This window comes from Silurus meridionalis, chromosome 2 (genome assembly GCF_014805685.1).
Source record: "Silurus meridionalis isolate SWU-2019-XX chromosome 2, ASM1480568v1, whole genome shotgun sequence".
Lineage (NCBI taxonomy): Eukaryota > Metazoa > Chordata > Actinopteri > Siluriformes > Siluridae > Silurus > Silurus meridionalis.
In genome coordinates, this window is record NC_060885.1 from 24,910,189 (window position 1) to 24,929,426 (window position 19,238).

The 19,238-nt window shown below is 37.6% G+C and overlaps 1 protein-coding gene across 1 annotated transcript; it reads left to right on the top strand.

The window, feature by feature from the left end:
• The first annotated feature begins 2,510 nt into the window (after positions 1-2,510).
• actr2b (actin related protein 2b) lies at positions 2,511-18,612 on the top strand. The gene is made up of 9 exons (XM_046866850.1): positions 2,511-2,670; positions 5,426-5,536; positions 9,382-9,597; positions 10,557-10,629; positions 12,993-13,129; positions 13,261-13,410; positions 15,081-15,226; positions 15,618-15,750; positions 17,359-18,612. Exons 1-9 carry the CDS (start codon positions 2,623-2,625, stop codon positions 17,527-17,529), a joined length of 1,185 nt encoding a protein of 394 aa, XP_046722806.1. The 5' UTR covers positions 2,511-2,622; the 3' UTR covers positions 17,530-18,612.
• The last annotated feature ends 626 nt before the right edge of the window (positions 18,613-19,238 follow it).

Sequence of the window (19,238 nt, forward strand, 5' to 3'; positions counted from 1 at the left end):
TAATAGTATTTTGAAGTCCGCAGGATCTCAACCCTGGCCCTAGAAAGCCTGTTTCTGTCCTGCACAACCCACCTGATAAATCTAAACCCAAAACCTTCACTGTGTGTGTGTTAGAGCATGAAAACACAGATTGTGGAGGACACGGCAGATTCCAAAGCTAAAACCGACTAACCTGTGTTGTAGGATAATGTGTGATTTTTGGCGTACAGTATCTTCCTAACAGTGTGCTGCAGTTTAACTGAGCACATAATCAGGTTGAGTTCTTTAATAGTTATATAACTTGATATTGTCTTATAGAAATTTTATGTTGATGTATTTGTAAAGAATCCTGGATCAATTTTTTACCATATTGCTTATAAAAAAGAATGAGTGATGTCATGTCTGAAGGTACATACACAACATAGGTATGTATAGCACTATATATATTGAGAGCACCCTAAGCTCCTGCATCACTGTTTTTGGGTATTGCACCATCTCTTATTGTAAAACCCTTCAGCGGATAGTGAGGACGGCTGAAAAGATCAGGTCACTCTTTCCTCCATCACAGTCATTTACACCATAAACTACATCTGCCAAGCCACCAGCATTGTGGCTAACCACAAACACCCCTTACACACACATTTTACCCCCTGCCATCTGGAAAGATGTATCGTAGCATTTAGGCTTCCACAACCAGACTGTGTAAGAGTTTCCTCCCAAGCCATCAGACTAATCAGTACAAAGATGACAAAATGAACACCTGCATTACAATTTTTGCACAATAACTGCTGCTGAATCACTTATGTTTATGTGTAACATTTATTATTTTATGGACAATTTCTTGCACAGACATTTACTGGTAGGTTCTGCATTGTTACAGTGTTATTGTCTTACTGTAAACCATGTATAGGTCTGTTAGTTCTGGTTGGTTTTGCATTATCTAGGGTTTATTTATTTGGTCTTATGTTGCACCTTGGTCCTAGTCCAATTGTCTACAGTTGAAATGACAATTAAAGCCTACTTGACTTAACTTAATATTTTTTGTTACTGTGTAGTTACTGTACTACTAAAATACTACTACGAATAGTGACTGTACTACTGACAAGCATTTCTCAGAAAACTGTCCTTGCAAGAATTCCACATAACTTTGAATGATTGAAATGTGTGTCGTCGAGCAGGAGTTGGCTGCAATGACCTGGATTTATTTAACTACATTCATAAAAAAATATTAATCAAGCAAAATCTTCCAAAAATAATCTTTATGGGGGTTTTGTGTATAAAAACATGATAATGTAGACAGTTTCTTCTTTCACTGATTTGATTAAGAAAAAAATATATCTTTCAGTAAATACAGATGGTGCATCCAGAGAGTTTTCCCAGTGCTTCACTTTTTCAACATTTTATGTCATGTTACAGCATTATTCTAAAGTGGATTAAATTCATTATTTTCCTCAGTCTGCAAAAAATACAGGTTGGATGGGGAGTGTCTGTGCAAAGCCATTTTCAGATCTCTCAAAAGAAGTTTAGTCAGGTTCAAGTCTGGGCTCTAGCTGGGCCACTCAAGGATATTTCAGTCATCCCATAGCCACTCCTTTGTTATTTTGACTGTGTGCTTAGGATCATTGTCCTGTTGGAAGATGAACCGTCGCCCCAGTCTGAGGTCCAGAGCACACACAGGTTTTCATCAAGGATGTGTCTGTACATTGCTGCATTCATCCTGACTAGTCTCCTAGTTCCTGCAACTGAAAAACATCCCCACAGCATGATGCTGCCACCACCATGCTTCACTGTAGGGATGGTATTGGTCATTTGATGAGCGGTGCCTGTTTTCCTCCAGGCATGATGCTTGGCAATCAGGCCAGAGTTCAATCTGTTTTCTCATGGTCTGAGAGGCCTTCATGTGTGTTTCCACTCCAGTTGGGCAGTCATGTGCCTTTTACTAAAGAGTGGCTTCCATCTGGCCACTCTACAATGCAGGCCTATTCGGTGAAATGCTCCTCTCCTCTCTCCACAGAGAAACACTGGAGCTCATTCAGAATAATTTTTTAATTTCAGAATTTTTTTCTGTACCCTTCCCCAAATCTGTGCCTCAATACAATTTTGTCTCTGATGTCTACCGACAATTCCTTGGACTTCATGGCTTGGTGGGACCTTATATAGACAGGTGTATGCCTTTCCAAATCATGTCCAATCAACTAAATTTACCACAGGTTGACTCCAACCAAATTGTAGAAACATCTTAAGGATGATAAGCAGAAACAAGATACACCTGAGCTTTTTATTTTTTTTAATATATAAATTTAATAAGATTTTAAGTAAACTTATTTCACATTGATATTATGGGGTATTGTTTGTAGAATTTATACCTAAATAAATATATAACTGAAAGAAATAGTTCCTATTCATTTTAAATAAATATCAAACTAACTTAAACAAACAAACAAAAAAATCCCATTTTGGTACGATATTGTATTGTGAGAATCGAGCCTCTCAATGCAACACGAGTATCGAAAGTATCGATACTTCACGATCAATTCGCCCATCCGCACCGAGGCAGCAGCAGGAAGTAAAAGCCTGCTGTTCGGCATTGCTTTACTTTGCTCATAAACTTGACCAGAAATTTTGGGTTTCTACAAAGAAATAATGGACAGCCAAGGAAGGAAAGTGGTGGTTTGTGATAACGGAACTGGGGTAAGTCGACAGGGCGGCCATTTCATATCGATTTGGGTTAATTCGGGACATTTTGAAGAAAAGCCGCAAAACATGAAAGAATGGACGCTGACAGGAAGTTAGCGCTTAGGTAGCTTGCTGTCAAAACGCAACCCAACTCCTGCTTTTAAAAGTGAGACGGTTCAATTAAATCACTCATTATTTATAGGTGGAATGATACAGCTTGTAGCTTCAGAAATATAGATTCAGATATATAGATTATTTTAGTCTTGGTCTGCTGGCTAACTTCCTACACGGCTAGTCTCTGTTAGCGCTCAGCCTGATTTATGAGGGAACGATTCCTTCGGAGAATATTTAGCAATAACAAAAGTTGGAGGGAAAATGTCCAATGTGTACAAATGTAATGTCATTTTAAGTTTGACTTCTCAAAATAGGGTGTAAGAGATGTAATGCTAGTAAACTAGCTGTCAGGGTTTGCTAGATCAGTTGCTAGGTAGTTAGCTAGCGGTGTCAGCTGTGTAATGGTGACTAGCTGTGTGTATGTGTGAGGGATTTTAGTTACTCATTTCAGCTAAGGATTCTGTCATTACAGCTTATTGCTAGAGTGACAGAGTGCATTAATGATGCTGCTGAGTTTCTGGTATTTCCTCAGTCCCGTACAGCACTATTGCTAGTGTGTTTAAATCAAGTGTGCAGGTGTGTCAGGCTCCTGCCAACACACACACTGCACTGACTCTCTTGTCCACATGGAGATTGTACTAGAATTGAGCAGTTCTTTAACTAGTAGATACATTATTATCGATAATGAAATGTAATCCAATGTCAAATGTTCTATTTTAAAGGGAAAGTAGGCAATACGTACTCAGGAGTCGCCCAGTGACGTCACTGGTGCGTTTGCAAATTTCTGAATCTTCGTACAAGCAAATATTCTAAATAAGACATTTGTAGTAGAAAATGATGCCACAACCCGTTTAGGAAGAGATTTAAACTGAACGTATGGTTACACATCATATAATTTAAATCAACATTTACATGTATGACTTTTAAAAGACACCCTTCTATAGAGTGATTCATTATGTCATTTATACAATAGAGTGGTTAAATATTTAGGGCATTGCGTAAGGGCCCGGGAGTGGCAACTTGGCTGGTTGGGATTTGAACTCCCCCTTTTGATCAGAATGTCTAAACTACTGAGCTTCTAAAAACACTGACAGTGATGTGATGGTAGTGAGTAGAGATAGAATAACACACTTGTTGCTTATAATTACAGCCGTGCTTTAAAAAGAAATAAAAGACTTATGCAATAAAAAAATAAATTAGAAAATCGAAGTCTGAGAGTGAGACAAACTGTGCTGATTGGTTTTTGAGGACATTGATTACAGCTCTGTCAAGCTTTACACACTGCTGGTAAATCGACTGAACCTGCTGTCTCAACTTGTATAATCAGCATCAGTGATCTGAACTAGAGATCCAAGTGCAGGATGGTCACTAACATTTGCTCAAAAAAGCTAAATATCAATAATGCAAAATAAAACGTTGCCAAATCTAGTTGCAGTCACTAGCTGAAGTTGGTAACACTAGATGTAGCCACCTTTACATCAATTAAGGTTACATGTTGAACAAGGCTTAGTTCTTGTTGTAAACCACAGTTTTTCTTGCTGTGAAGAGGAAGTGCAGCAGTGGAAGGCAGACAGGTTTACAGGCGATGAATCAGGAGGAAGTGAGATTGGCCCTGAAAACCACAGCCTAAAAAAGAGTGAGAAGCTGTGCTCACGCCAGACGATGCAGTATGACCATGTAAGGCAGACAAGTCATCAACAACAGCCTTAAATAAAGATTGTATGTTATATACGCAATGGTAATTTTGAAAGCTCAGTTATTTCTCTTTTATACGTCTATTGCAATTAAGAACAGGGTTCAGGGCCAGGATGTACATATCCAACTCATGACATTTAATGATATACTTATATAAAGTAAACAAGTGACAGATCTGAGTAGAAACATCCAATTATCTAGGACACTGGTTTTAGAGTGATGTCTGTGACACAATTAGCTCTTTACAGGCTGTTCAGGACTGATCTAACTATTATAATGAATATAATATCCAGTTGATGAGTAATTTCTTAAATAGAGTTTTTAGATGTAAATGTACCTACAAATGAGTTCTTATTGTGTTCAGCTTGATAAATGCTCTGTAGTGTGTGAAATGTTCAATCATCTTTGCTCATTCTTTTGAAAGTCAAAGTCAGGTACAGTACTAATGAAGTGTTAGGAAGTCTATGGTGCAGTCAGCGTTCCAATTTATTACAAAAGTGTTCAGCAGGACTGTCATGTTAGATTAGGTTGGGTCTCCTAGTTCAACACAGCCAAAAAAGTATTTTACAGTTGTGTGCCTCCAAGTTTGTGGTAACAGTAACAGACCCACAAATGGCTGAAAGTCATATGCGTACCAGTACTCTTACCAATATAGTGTATCTTTAGATCATCATTTTTAATTTATACATTTTTAAAACCCTAAACCTACACTGTACCATCACTGTCCTTGTTTATTACTCTGAACCTTCATTCTTGACGTTATGAAATGTGAATAATGTAGTCCTTAAGAGAAGGGGTTAATCGCTAAAACAACACTTTTATCTTATGACAAATATACTGAACAAATTGTGCTTTTTCAAACTAAGTTTAAAGTAATTTACTTTTGGACATATATACCGACTTTTCCTAATTCCTTCCCCTTTCCTCTTTGTTTTTCTGTCTCTGTTTTCCACGTGGGTAGTTCGTGAAGTGTGGCTATGCAGGATCCAACTTTCCGGAGCACATCTTCCCTGCGCTGGTTGGCAGGCCCATCATTCGCTCCACAGCTAAAGTTGGTAACATTGAGATTAAGGTGAGTTCCAGATGGTCCACAATGTGCCCATTTCTTCAACAGATTAATTATTTCAACTAAATTGTTGAAATTATATATAAAAAATCATGCAAATCATTTAATGCAAATCATTTAATTTTGAGAAAACATTATTTTCGATAATATACAACAAAAAGTACTTTATTTTCATATTTTTAGTTATCAGCTTGGCTTGGTATAAAAGTCTTGCTGGACAGATGAGTTCACATTTGTCTAAAGAATACAAGTTCAGTGTTGTCTTAGTGACTTTCCTAGGTTCTATGGTGCAACACAATAGGTGTTTGGTATGACCCTCATCACTTAGATTGTGAAGTTTAAATTGTTTGGATTGTTCTCTCTCTCTCTCTCTCTCTCTCTCTCTCTCTCTCTCTCTCTCTCTCTCTCTCTTCATGTGTTGAGGTAGAATAAAAAAAAGATGGTAAGTGCAGACTAGTGCGTGGTTTTGCACCGATTGCCTGCCGAGAATTGTGATGCATCATGTCGCATACCTCAACAAAAAATTTAACGCCGTAGTGTTTCTCTTTTAAATCCTCTTACTTTTGTGAATTTCATCTCATTAATAACATGCTAGCTGTGTGTTGCTTCTTTTTACATCTTCGCTCAGATATTGTTTTTATAGTTGTATGCATTATCCAAATCATCATCCATGGTCTTTCTTTTGTTCTTGTTAATAAAATGAATCTGTTACGTTGAGGCTACAATTTTAAAGATGTACATTTAAAAATGTCTATATTGAATATATTCATGCCTCAAAATCTTACCAAACCCCATAGACCGAGTTCCTCTTCTCTGTTCTGTTAGCCTTAATAGAGAATTTGGTTCAGCTGAACACCAGAAGTGTACAAATATTTTCTTTTGTTTTATTGAGACCTGAAGAGTTGACCAACTTGTATACCACTGACTAATAAGACACTTGGGTTAGAAACTTGTTTTTTATCATTTTACCTCAGTTCTTGTTGTGTAGTTTCATAATTCCACAGTAGCATTCATATACAAGCTTTTTCCAGGGCTGATGACATTGGTGTAGGTCAGATAAGACTGTAGTGCCCAGAAAGCAAGCTAGACAAGTTTGGGTGTTGTACTAAACTAAACACACAATCCCAATCCCTATAGCCATTCCGAACTCTAGTGGAAAGCCTTCACAGAAGAGTGATTTATAATGAAAGCTAAGGGGAATGAATTATGCAACTGGATATTCAACAAACACATATGAGAGTTTTGGTTATTTGTCCACATAGCAGTGGTGAGATCTGCTATGTTATATGGTTTATTGACTAAAAGACAGGAGGTGAAGCTGGAGGTAGCAGAACTGAAAATGTTGAGGTTTTCATTGGGAGTGACGAGGATGGACAGGATTAGAAATGAGTTTATTAGAGGGACAGTGCATGAAGGACGTTTTGGAGACAAGATGAGGGAGGCAAAATTGAGATTCTTGATTCCACCTCACTCACGGTCAGATCTACTCGTTGCCATGAAAGATCTACTGGACTTCCTACCACTAGTATTCAGAATTTTGGGCCCCATATATATATATATATATATATATATATATATATATATATATATATATATATATATATAATATGGGGGCCCAAAATTCTGTCTTGCATACCCCCCTTAAAACTGTTAATTGCGCCCCTGGCCAGGAGCATGGAAGTACTGGGAATACTAGTGGTAGGAAGTCCAGTAGATCTTATATATATATATATATATACACACACACAATGTTATATTATTAATAATAAAATAATTTGTATTGTTAAAGATATTTAATAATTTGCTATTGCATAATATGTTACAATATAAATGATATGATGAATATAAATGATTTTCATTTTTTAATAAAACATTTTCAAAAAGACAGATGTATAAAGGAAGAGAAATGTAACATATAAACTGACTAAATACCACAACAAGCTTCTAAACACATTTTCACTTATGCAGTCTGTAGACAAACCTCATGCGTTTAATTTTATTCATGAGTAAACACTCTCTCAAAGTCAAAAAATAAATACATTTTCATCCTATTTTCAGTTTAATTTTATTTACAGGGAATTAATTTTATTTCACCACAATGTTATTATTTAAAATATGTGTATGTCATTTAAAAATTTAAACATTTGATTTGATGATTGTGGGGCCCCCTAGCGTTCTCTTGGGCCAATATGCCTGGCATACTCTGCACCCCCTCTAACGGCACCCATGCTCCTGGCTCCGCTTTGGAGGAAGCGCTCAAGATAAGTTTGCCTTTAACGGTTCACACTGGCGATCATCCCTGGACTTACCCGCATTACGGATTCTACCCACATTACGGTTTATACCCGCAATACGGGTTCTACCCGCTCTTCGGTCCGTACCTCTCCTCAAGCCTCTGCCTTGTATATGTTCAGACTAAATAAAGACAAGGTGTTTAACCATACTCCGGTTTCAGACTCTTGGTCTATGACCGTATGGTCACGGTCCGTGACAGATTTAAAAAAAGAATAGCAACAAAAAAAATTAGCTACAGCTCACTGGTAAGTGGCTGATAAGTGATGAGCTATTTTTAGAAAAGGCTTGCAGGGGACATGTGGTCCTTGCAGGCGACCTGGTGCCCGCAGGCACCATGTTGGTGACCTCTGGGCTAAACCATGTCCAAAAATACAAGCAATCAGAAACCTATATTTTAGGTTGCTGTGCAGACCAGTGTGTTCATGTCGCTAAACAATGCTATTGATTAATATGGGTGGAGTTTGAATTACATTTCCAAAACTTACTGGAGCTGATGGTACCATGTAGAGTCAAAAATGTGGATCAGAAAGACTGTAAAGCATCAACACAAGAGGGAATTATCTTGGAGTAATGCATTTTTGCTTTTCTCCATTACACATTTATGTGTCCATTGATACATTTGTTCAAACTACAGCACATCTTTCAGGTCTTTTATCACTTTCTCAAAATAAAACAGTGATGTCTTCTCTTATCTTTTAAAAATAAAGTATATGTGATTTGATATACAGCTCAGCTTCACCAGGATTTGGGTTCAGTGTTGTCGATATTATGAGATTAAATCCTGCAAGTCCTGATGCATAAAAAATGTCCGGTTAGGGTGTGTGTGTGTGTGTGTGTGTATATATATATATATATATGTGTGTGTGTGTATATGTGTGTGTATGTGTGAATGGTTAACAGATTTCAGTGCATGGGGAGTTGTTCTATGCATGCTATACTAATGATAGTAAGCCCCCTTAAAGAGGAGTTGATCTGGCTATACATCCATTTCATCTCCATGGCTGCACATCTTAAGCTAATGCTTATTGTGAGCCCCAGCAGAATCTTCCTTGCCTTCTTAAGTCAACTACAGTGCAAATGGTGGAAGACCGAGTCAAGTTTGTGATGCAGACACCTCAATGCTGCTTATGCTATTCAAGATGGCAGCTGTGCTGTCATTTGGATGTTTTGTAAGTACAGTTTTGATCCTGTGCAGTTGTTCCTGACTGATGTTAGTCTTTTAAAAGACTAACAAAATCTTTTATCTAATGCATTTGTAGCATACAGGGGCATGGGATATTACAACTTTAACTGCACTGAGAAAAGATAGGGCAATGGTTTTCTATCAACTGCTAATCAGCCATCAAGAGTGAGCAAGCAGGTTCTCCGTTCTTTTCTCAGAACTGTGAAACGTTTGTTGTTTGTGGTATCTCTCCTATGCTGCCAACACAGTAGATATAGATTGCATTAAAAAAGTAAATTTTTATTCATTTATTTCATATTTAATTTATTTACTTCACATGTTAGTTTAACCCCTGAAATGATGAGCAAGGAAATTGTAACTCATGACCTTTTAGGACCTGATGGTGGGGGATGAGGCAAGTGAGCTACGCTCCATGCTGGAGGTCAACTACCCAATGGAGAATGGCATTGTCAGGAACTGGGATGACATGAAGCACTTGTGGGACTACACCTTTGGTCCAGAGAAACTGAACATAGACTCGCGCAACTGCAAGATTCTCCTCACCGAGCCCCCCATGAATCCCACCAAAAACCGTGAGAAGATCATTGAGGTATGTTTATTACCCTTCGCAGCGCTACTCAATTCACACCATTCTCAGTACAAAATTAACAGCAGGAAGTGACCTAAACATCAAGCACTTAGTGAGCAGCTTAATTGTTTCTTAAAGGTCAGGTATTTGATATAGGTATCAATAAGTACAATTTCCATGCCTAATTGTCATCTTAACATACTGACACTTACTGATATGTGGACATCATCAATATGTGCTTCTTGAGAATCCCAATTAAATTCAATCTTACAAAGTGGATATGGGGATTTGCTCATTCATTCACAGAGCATTAGTGAGGTTTGGCACCCTGGTCAGACATTCCAGTTCATCCCAAAGGTGTTCAGTTTGGGTTTAGTTCAGGGTAATTGAATTTTTTCATTCTACCCTTGTCAAACCATGCCTACATAGTGCTTACTTTGTTCGCACAGACACTCATTCAGGAAGCTCCTTAGTTCCCCTGAAGGGAAATGTTAATACTATAGCATATGTAGACACCCAGTAAAATTGTGCGCTTTCGTCTTTGCGGCAACAGTTTGGGAGAAGCACATATGGATCTACTGGTCAGGTGTCCACAGACCTTCAGCTTTATAGTGCGTGTTTGCTTGAAAAGAGCTTCCAAGGCACAAGACCTTTCGGGCAAAGTCCTTTATCAACAGTGCAAGCAAAGTTGTAGAAGGTTGTACCTGTTTCTCTTTAAATGTAATGTACCACAATAAATTTACTTTTATATCTGTTGTACCTCCATGGGTTTTTCTGACCTTTATGTCTAGATATGTAGTGTGAGAATGCTAGATTTATTTGGAGTATTTCCTAAAATATTGGTTTTGTTGTCATATAAATAACACAGATTCTTTTCTTGGCCCATCAGTATTTATCTCATGTCTGAGCAGGCTTTGCTCTAAATCACTGTATGTGTTTAGTTAAGTACCAGCATTCTGTGTGTTTTATTTTCTTTGTAGGTTATGTTTGAGACGTATCAGTTCTCAGGGGTTTATATCGCCATTCAGGCTGTGCTCACATTGTATGCTCAAGGTAAGTTACCACATCACCATTGTTTAAGCAGCACATGTAAAGTTTATCATACTGCCTAAATATATCAAACTATGAACAGATACAATTTGGATATAAAATGTTTTGGGGTGTAAAAGAAACCAAGATGAATCATGTTAAAGCTTTTTTCTCTGCTTTAAAGTAATAGTGTAACCAATGAAATTTAAGAAAAAAAGAAAAAAAAGAGAACTTGGTTTTATAAGTTGCACAATAGTAGCTGCTCATCCATGAGGGCAGATGGAGCCCCAATATCAGTTATGTAACAAAAACTTGTGTAGTTATTGGACAGGGTGCACCTGCCCCACTTATTGTTACACCCACTGGCCAAAAAGAGCTGTAAGTGCTAATAAACATCTACAGTATCTCTCAAGTGAGTACAACCATTACATTTCAGCGACTATTATAGTGTATCATCTAGTTATTTCAGAGGAGAGTAAATCTGTACTGCTATACAAGCTGCACATTGTCTACACTAAACTATATCCAAGTTTCTTTTCTATAGTATTGTCCCTTTAGAAGATCTACTAAAATGGTTGCTAAAATGTTAGGGGTGTACTCACTTTTGTGAGATGGAGTATAATTGCAATCTGTACAGTTGCTCTGTGTAAACATTTTTGCCTGAGCAGAATGCTCTGAACTTGCTCAAGATTCTGTTCTGTAGCAAACAATCTGAGAGAAATATTTCTAAAAAAAAAAAAATACCAAAGCATGTGTATAAGGTTGAGCGAGGGATAAAGGGATTAATGAGTAATAATGTGCAAATTGAATGTTTCTTAATAAAAGGAATTGTAAACATGTTTCCATTTTCTGTACATTTTTTCTTTTTCAAAAACAGTCTAAATCACACTAAACCATGTGTTAGGATGTGTTGCAGTCTACTAAAACCACAGTAAAACAGGCAGAAAAAAAGGAGGCTTATCCTCTAAAGAACATCATACCTATATTGAAGCATGATGGTGGATGCATCATGCTATGAGGTTGGCTCTTTTGAACAGGGTTCCAGCCAACATGGAAGGAATTATGCATAGACTGTTTTTCTATCTACTTTATATATGTTATATGTCTGTTTTGGTCTAAACTCTACAGGCATCATAGAGCTGGGGCTTTTTTCACCTTCTAGCATAACAATGAATAATGGCAATACAAATCACTAAAAGAATGGCTCCAGAAGATGATTAATGTTTCGAATGACTCAGATCTAAACCCTAAAAGAAACCTGAGGACTTTTGTAGAGGGCTGTGCACAGGAGGTAATTTGGGGGTACACTCTTATTTAAAACTTTTTTTTTCTTAATGTTTATATTTGTTTTTTATTTTATTTAATTTTTTCTTTGGTTATAGCCAATATTACCGTATTTTCCGGACTATAAGCCGCTACTTTTTCCCCACGCTTTAAACCCCGCGGCTTAAACAACGAAGCGGCTAATTTATGGATTATTCCTGGGTTTTTCCCGGTTTCACAAACTTCAAGCCAAAAAACTGAGCCCCATAACATTAGACCAATGAAATTTCTGAACGGGCATGAAAAAACACATTTCACCTGTGTTCTGAGCTGCACGCCATTAGGAGAAAAGCTTCACCGATGGTGATTTTTAAACGCACGACGATGCCAAAAGATAAACTCTTGAGAAATTGTTGTGAAAGGACGGAGGAAGACAGTGATCAATGACTTTCTTGGTAAGCTACTGTTTAGATACAAGCCGTTGTAGCACATTGAGTCTGGCTCATGGGAGAGCTCACTAACTCCAGTTGCAACAGAAATCATATAAGCACAGACAGGTTTCCAAAACTCGTGCATTTTTATTTTTCTTGGCAACAGCGTTGCGGGTTAGTCAAAGAACCTTAGAAATGAGCATCAGAAAATAAAAAGGACATATTCCTCGGTCTCCACACATGCAGTAATACCGGAAAAATGTGACGGCAGGCAATTCCCAAAATGCCGCTCTGCTCTTAAAGGAGCCACAACATATTTCACCCGTTACACCGTGTTACAGACACTGTCTTTCGTTAAAGCCTGTGTAAAGTTAATCAGTTTCAGTGTCAGTTTCAGTTTCAGGCTTATAGATATAGGTGCGGCTTATTTATGTTTTAAAATACAAATCTTTGTCAAATTCAGTGGGTGCGGCTTATATTTGGGTGCGCTTAATAGTCCGGAAATTACGGTACATGTGGAAAAAGATCTGACAAGATTTATCTTTGTTTAACATAACGATAGCTGAGGAAAAGGGTCATGTAGGCTTTCAATTGCTACAGTTAATAAGCATTTGGGCTTCAGGGTTTCTACCTGACTTGTTGTCTTGTTCTTGTAATTTGCTCTGGTTGACACTGTATTGCTTTGATACTCAGGTCTATTAACGGGAGTCGTTGTGGATTCAGGTGACGGTGTCACCCACATTTGCCCTGTATATGAAGGATTCTCTCTTCCTCATTTAACTCGAAGGCTGGACATAGCTGGGAGAGATATCACTCGATATCTTATAAAGGTACTTGCTTTAGCTTATTGGACTCAGGTGAAACAAAGACCCTTAGATTTGCTAATTAACCCGGTGTTGGAGTTTTCATGTACACGTGTTCTCAGTTAATAGATTATTGTGTTTATATTATTGTTCCCAAGCTGTTGCTGCTGCGAGGATACGCTTTCAACCACTCGGCAGACTTTGAGACAGTGCGCATGATGAAGGAGAAACTCTGTTATGTAGGATACAATATCGAGCAGGAGCAAAAGCTTGCATTGGAGACTACTGTACTGGTGGAATCTTACACGGTCAGTCACACGCAAACCCACACAAACCAATACTAATGTCAATTGCATGTATAGGTTTTAATGAAATTGTAATATGTGGAAGCAGTTTCACTTGTTTGACTTTTTCTTTTTCCAAATGCTAATGTGGTATATAAATTGTCAGTAAAAGAAGCCTTGTACCTTGAGCGCAGTGGTATTCTCAAATTTGAATGGTTTAACAATAGTTCTGGCTAAAATGTGAACGATAGGTTTCTATTAATGATCTTATTAGAATATGTTCTTGTTTTTATAGTAACAACAAATTCACTGGGACATATATGGCAAAAGCTAAGTATACTGTGAGGCTAATAAACACATCAGAAATGTTGTAGCGAATCTCTGTGGTTTCTGCACCAGGGTGGTAACCTTTCACACCACCTCAACATGTATTATTTTCACATAACTGCACTTAATCACTCTTTTGAGTGCTGTTACTTGTCTAAACACCATATATATCATTTCCAGAATGCAGATCTGCATTTTAATTTTTAAATTATAATTATTGATTTTTTAAAACACTTTCACGTTATCTCTTTGGTTGTCACCCTTGTGTTTAATGTAAGTAGTTAACTGTTTGAAGGGTTTACTCAGAATCTGCATTGTAACCAGTAGAAATTATAAGATTTATGATACAAGTATTATACGATTTTGTAATTGATTCAAGCATTTTCAAGGTCACAACAAAGTCAAATATTATATATATAATTATTAATTCCTTCTGTTGTGTTTCTTACAAAGATGCTTCTTTCAGGTTCATGTTCTTAAACTCAAGAGCCATTTTCTCAAGCACCTGATTTTTCCATTTGGTCCATCTTTTTGTTCCATCGTTTGTTTTAGAATCATGTTACTGTCCCTTCTCAAATTGTTGATCATTTGTAGGATTTATTTGTAAATATCATCGTACCTGATTAGATTAGAAATAGTGTGAACCCCTCTGCAACTAGTTGCAGGTTTGGTAAAGTGAAACCAAATAAAGTACAACCAAATAAAGTTGTTTAGTGTGCGGTATAGACTTCACTCCTCTAGATAGAAAATGCTGGCAAAGCACCAGGTTATGGATGAGTTTCTGTGAAGGAAAGGGGGAGATGACTGACGACAAGTATTTTTGTTGTCATGTCTATTTAAGTGCGAGTGGAATTTTCCGAGTTTTTTCATAATAATATTTTCCTACCATGAGAACTGATGGTGGAGTGAAGCAAAAGAAATGGTGAGTGGTGAAACAAAGAGGTCAGTGTGGCATTAGAACTGCCTAACTAGCATGTAACATCATTTCCTGCGTGGCTACAGTCCTTTCCCAGCTGGGCCACTGGGTGTTTCCACATCTGGACACCCCTCAATGGACTCTTTATGTGCCCACGCAGCACTCCATCGCCATCTCATCGCTGCTGGACTCTGGGATACCACTCAGTCCTATGGTGCAGTTCCAGATGACCAGTCAGGGGGGAGTGTGTGAATTTAAAAAACTATTTTAAGTAACATTCTATTTATATAGTAACATATAGAGGGATAAAATCTTACATTATTTAATACTACTGAATTCCAGAAAAAGACATCTATATGACCTGGCAGTTTATTTTGGAAATTTTAGTCGACCGGTCTCATCATAAATACTATTTCATTTCAGATAATTTTTTCATTTAATTTTTCTGTAGCTCCCTGATGGCAGAGTGATAAAGGTCGGTGGGGAGAGGTTTGAGGCACCTGAAGCTCTTTTCCAGCCTCATTTGATCAATGTGGAGGGAGTGGGAGTAGCTGAACTGCTTTTCAACACCATTCAGGCAGCAGACATTGACACCAGGTAAAGTTGGCTTGCTTAAGAGGAACCCAAATCCTAAGTAGTAAGAGTCCAAAACATTGTGTATAAACTCATTAAAACTTGGACATTGAAATTAAATCATAGCAGGAAAAATCATTAAATTTAGCTGGACTTCTGGTAATCCAGATTTATTGTTTTATAAATGTTTACACAGTAAATGACACAGGAATTTATATATTCATTTAAGTTAGTTTCACCTCTCCACTTCAGCACTGAATGTGTTTGTTTAATGTTTATCCATCCATACAAATTGACCTGACAAACTATTGTTTGGGAAACTTCATTGTGTTATAAAATTACATTTTAAAATACCTTTAAATCCTTTATTTTTGTGATATAAACACTTGGACGTACATTACCTTCTTTCCTTTAGGGCCGAGTTCTACAAACACATTGTTCTCTCAGGCGGTTCTACCATGTATCCAGGCCTGCCCTCTCGACTGGAGAGGGAGCTCAAGCAGCTCTATCTAGAGCGGGTCCTTAAAGGGGATGTGGACAAGCTTTCTGTGAGTATTCTCCATTCATAATCGTACAGTAATCTAACACAGAACTACAATCCATAAAGATGCCATGTATGTGATGCTTAAAATATTTTGTGTATTTTCTAAAAAAAAATTAAATCGAAAAAGCTCAGGATGGTTCATGTGTTGCAGCATCACACCTATGTTTTCTTGCTATCTTTGGCCTCTGCTGGCCAAAGATAGCAAGAAAACATATGTGATGCTCTTAAAGTACTGATGTTTGACCAGCAGGTGGAACTGTGTGAACTCTTAGTGATTCTGGCAGTCTGTCTGAACTGGCTAGTGGTACATACAACAATGTCCTTGGCCACACACACGCACAACCTGTGCTTTGCTCTCTGAATAAAGAATTAGCTTGAAAAAATTCAACGGAACTCTGAGCTGCTTGCTTAAATCAGCTGAATATGGTTGTTGTTCACAACCTATTCGATCTTCAGGCCCATTTCTTGAATTTCTTTATATTTCAAATGTTTAAGTGTCCTAAAATACTAAACCAAATGCCAAAAAATAAATCTTTGATCTATAGTCTTTACTCCAAAAACACTCCGCATCTAAAGCTCAAGAATTTCCGGAGGTGGATCGGCTGCATACGTATGCGTTTTACATGGGTTGGGATGTAAGATCTTGAGTGGCCTGCTATAGCGCTCTGAGCTCAACCCTGCTGAACACCTTTCGGAGGAATTGACATTCGAGACGTCTTCCATAAATATTACATAAACATATAACAAAAGCCTTTGCCACATTACCTGTGTTTTTTCTTAGTTAAACAATAGCACATTTTTAAAGGCTGTTTACTTTTAGACTTGGCTTAAGTGGAGCGTCTGCCATAGATGTGCTTTTCCTATGCAAACAAATAATACATTAAAACAAGCACATTAATATAAAGCTGTCATTCAGATTTGATAATTCAGTTAAGCTGAGGAATAATTCATTTTATCCAATTGTATATTTATAAGATTGTTTTACCTTTAATGTTGAGAATATGTGCACTGTAAGAGTTTCTGGACAGTTTTGTTGTTTTCCAGAATCATTCGGACACATTTGATGTTATTTAAAATAACATTTTATTTTATAGCGCTTATAACAATGGGCAATGACACAAGAGCTACTTCGAAATATGACACGCTGTTCATTCATTAAGACATTGGGCTTATTTGGAGCCATTGTAAACCTATTTTCTGTATTAAGTCCTTCTTTCTGGAAGTGAAGTATTGCACTGAGGATAATATGCTGTCTTTCAGGAACATTACAAACCTGTCAAGGGAGCGGTTTGTGGAGTCGAGAGCCCTCTATAGTCTGTGAGATGAATTGCAGTTTTAATACGAGGCCTTTGGGTGGAGTGTAGCTAATTTTAAAGGCCAGAAATAATATAATTAAAATGGCTTCAGTTATGAAGCTAGCCAAAACTACTTAAAACTGCACCTTGTCATAACAGGATTTGCACTTATTTCTAAAAGTATTATTTTTATAGTATTTTTTTTTTAAGGAATTTTATTATGTATATTGAGTTTATTGTGTTTTCTTATAGTTTTTATAGTGCTTAACAGAGGCATTTTCTGGCATTTGACTTCATGTGTATGTAATACCATGCAGAAATTCAAGATCCGGATCGAGGATCCTCCACGGCGCAAACACATGGTGTTCCTGGGTGGAGCCGTGCTGGCTGACATTATGAAGGACAAGGAGAACTTCTGGCTGACGCGAGAGGAGTACCAGGAGAAGGGTGTGCGCGTGCTCGAGAAACTCGGCGTCACAGTTAGATAAACTGTTAGTGTCCAATAAATCCTCTGCGTCCTTTCCAATCTCCCATATAGGATATCCAGAGCATCTGTCCAGCTGTGTGTTGCTAGAGCTCTCACCTACTGCATTCTGCTGCTCGTGCCACTGAGTCACATGATCACTTTTGGGAAGAACAGACTGGGAGGTGTGTTAGGGCTGCTGATAAGGCGTTATCATTATGCACCAGATCACAAAGTTGTCAGAAGCAGCCATTTCAACTTGTTTCAGTGTTTGCCCAGAAGCATTGCAATGAAGAATAGGTTTCTAACACCAAAGTAAAGTGTCTCAGTATGAAATGAGCCACGTCACTACTTTTAAGGCTTTATTTTGCAAACTGGTAAAAGTGGAAAAGGCTTCTTGTGACCACTCACATAGCACTGTCATGCCAGCCCAAAAAAGTATGATTGAAATGTTTTACCCCATATAGAATTTGTTTGTAAGGGCAAAGAAAATGTGGGGTGAAACTGAACAACTCAAAAATGATTGATAATTACTCATAGTTTTCACTTGTGTACATCACATTTATCTTTGTATGTGAGGGGACTCGCTAAGCAGTTCTCAGTCTCTCCCTGTCATCCTCTCTTATTGTTCAGGTGTCAAGTGTTTGTCATTAATGAGTTCTTGTGCTCAGGGTTTTTTTTTTTTTTTTGGTGTTTTGGGCTAGAATTAATTTAGTATTTTTCTATCAAAAAGCTTCAAATTGTAAACTATTCCATGTGTTTCCTTCCATGATCCTAAACATTTATGATCCCTTTAAAATGGGCATTAGTTGGTCCTTTCCATCTTCTATCTTTTCCAGATCTCTCTCTCTTTTTTGCACCTTTGCATTAAGTGCATTATTCAAACTGTCTCATGTTAAAGGGAGTTAAATTTTATTTGAAGGTGGAATCTAATATGGCTGATATTGTGAAGGCACAATACTCTGTCTGTATCTTTCCATAAATGTTTGTCTGGTGCCAAGGGCAGTTAATGCAACTGGATCTCCTATTGCTTTTTTTATTTTTATTTTTGGAATCATATCATAACTGCATAATGCTGATTTCAATAAAGACCCTTATTTCTAAATAATTTTTATCTTTTGGTTTATTTTCACTCCTTTGTCTCTGGTGACTTTTACCTTTTATTGTGTTTGTTCCAACTTTGACGATTCAATAATAATTTAAAAGAGACCAGCAGGATGTGTATTTGAACTATTAAATACGGTCATGAAGTTGCATACAATGCAAATGGTCTCAGTACAAATGTCTGCTTTGACCAGATGGTGGCATCCAACCAACACTGAGGCATGACTTTGATTATGAGTTCCAAAACAGTTAACTGTAGTTCCTTGCGCCAGGAACACACTGCTATCATCTTTTACAGGACGGATAATCGCAGTAAGCCGATCTGAGCAGTGTTTATTTGTTGCCAATCAAGCTCTGATGATATCTCGTGGAAAAAAAACAGCAGCAGTGATTTAAGTGATCTGTCAGGAATTTTGTTTAACATCTGGAGAGAGAGGGGAAAAAGGTCTGATCAATTGTGTTGTGGCGTCAGCATGTGCTAGAGTGTGGTTTGGGACGGAGCCAAAAAGGGCTGCGACGGCCACCTTTGCTCCTGATTACACGTCTTGCAGGAAAATGGCCCGGTGCTCAACCACGTTGCTGTTGAGTAAGAGATAAAGTTAAGAGTTACTGCTGCATTACTTTTTGTTG

Excerpts from the sequence above, each read along its gene's own strand:
- actr2b (XM_046866850.1), top strand. The coding sequence starts at position 2,623 with ATGGACAGCCAAGGAAGGAAAGTGGTGGTTTGTGATAACGGAACTGGG. Across the intron at positions 5,537-9,381 it reads TTGGTAACATTGAGATTAAG|GACCTGATGGTGGGGGATGA; the intron begins GTGAGTTCCAGA and ends ATGACCTTTTAG. Across the intron at positions 9,598-10,556 it reads ACCGTGAGAAGATCATTGAG|GTTATGTTTGAGACGTATCA; the intron begins GTATGTTTATTA and ends TTTTCTTTGTAG.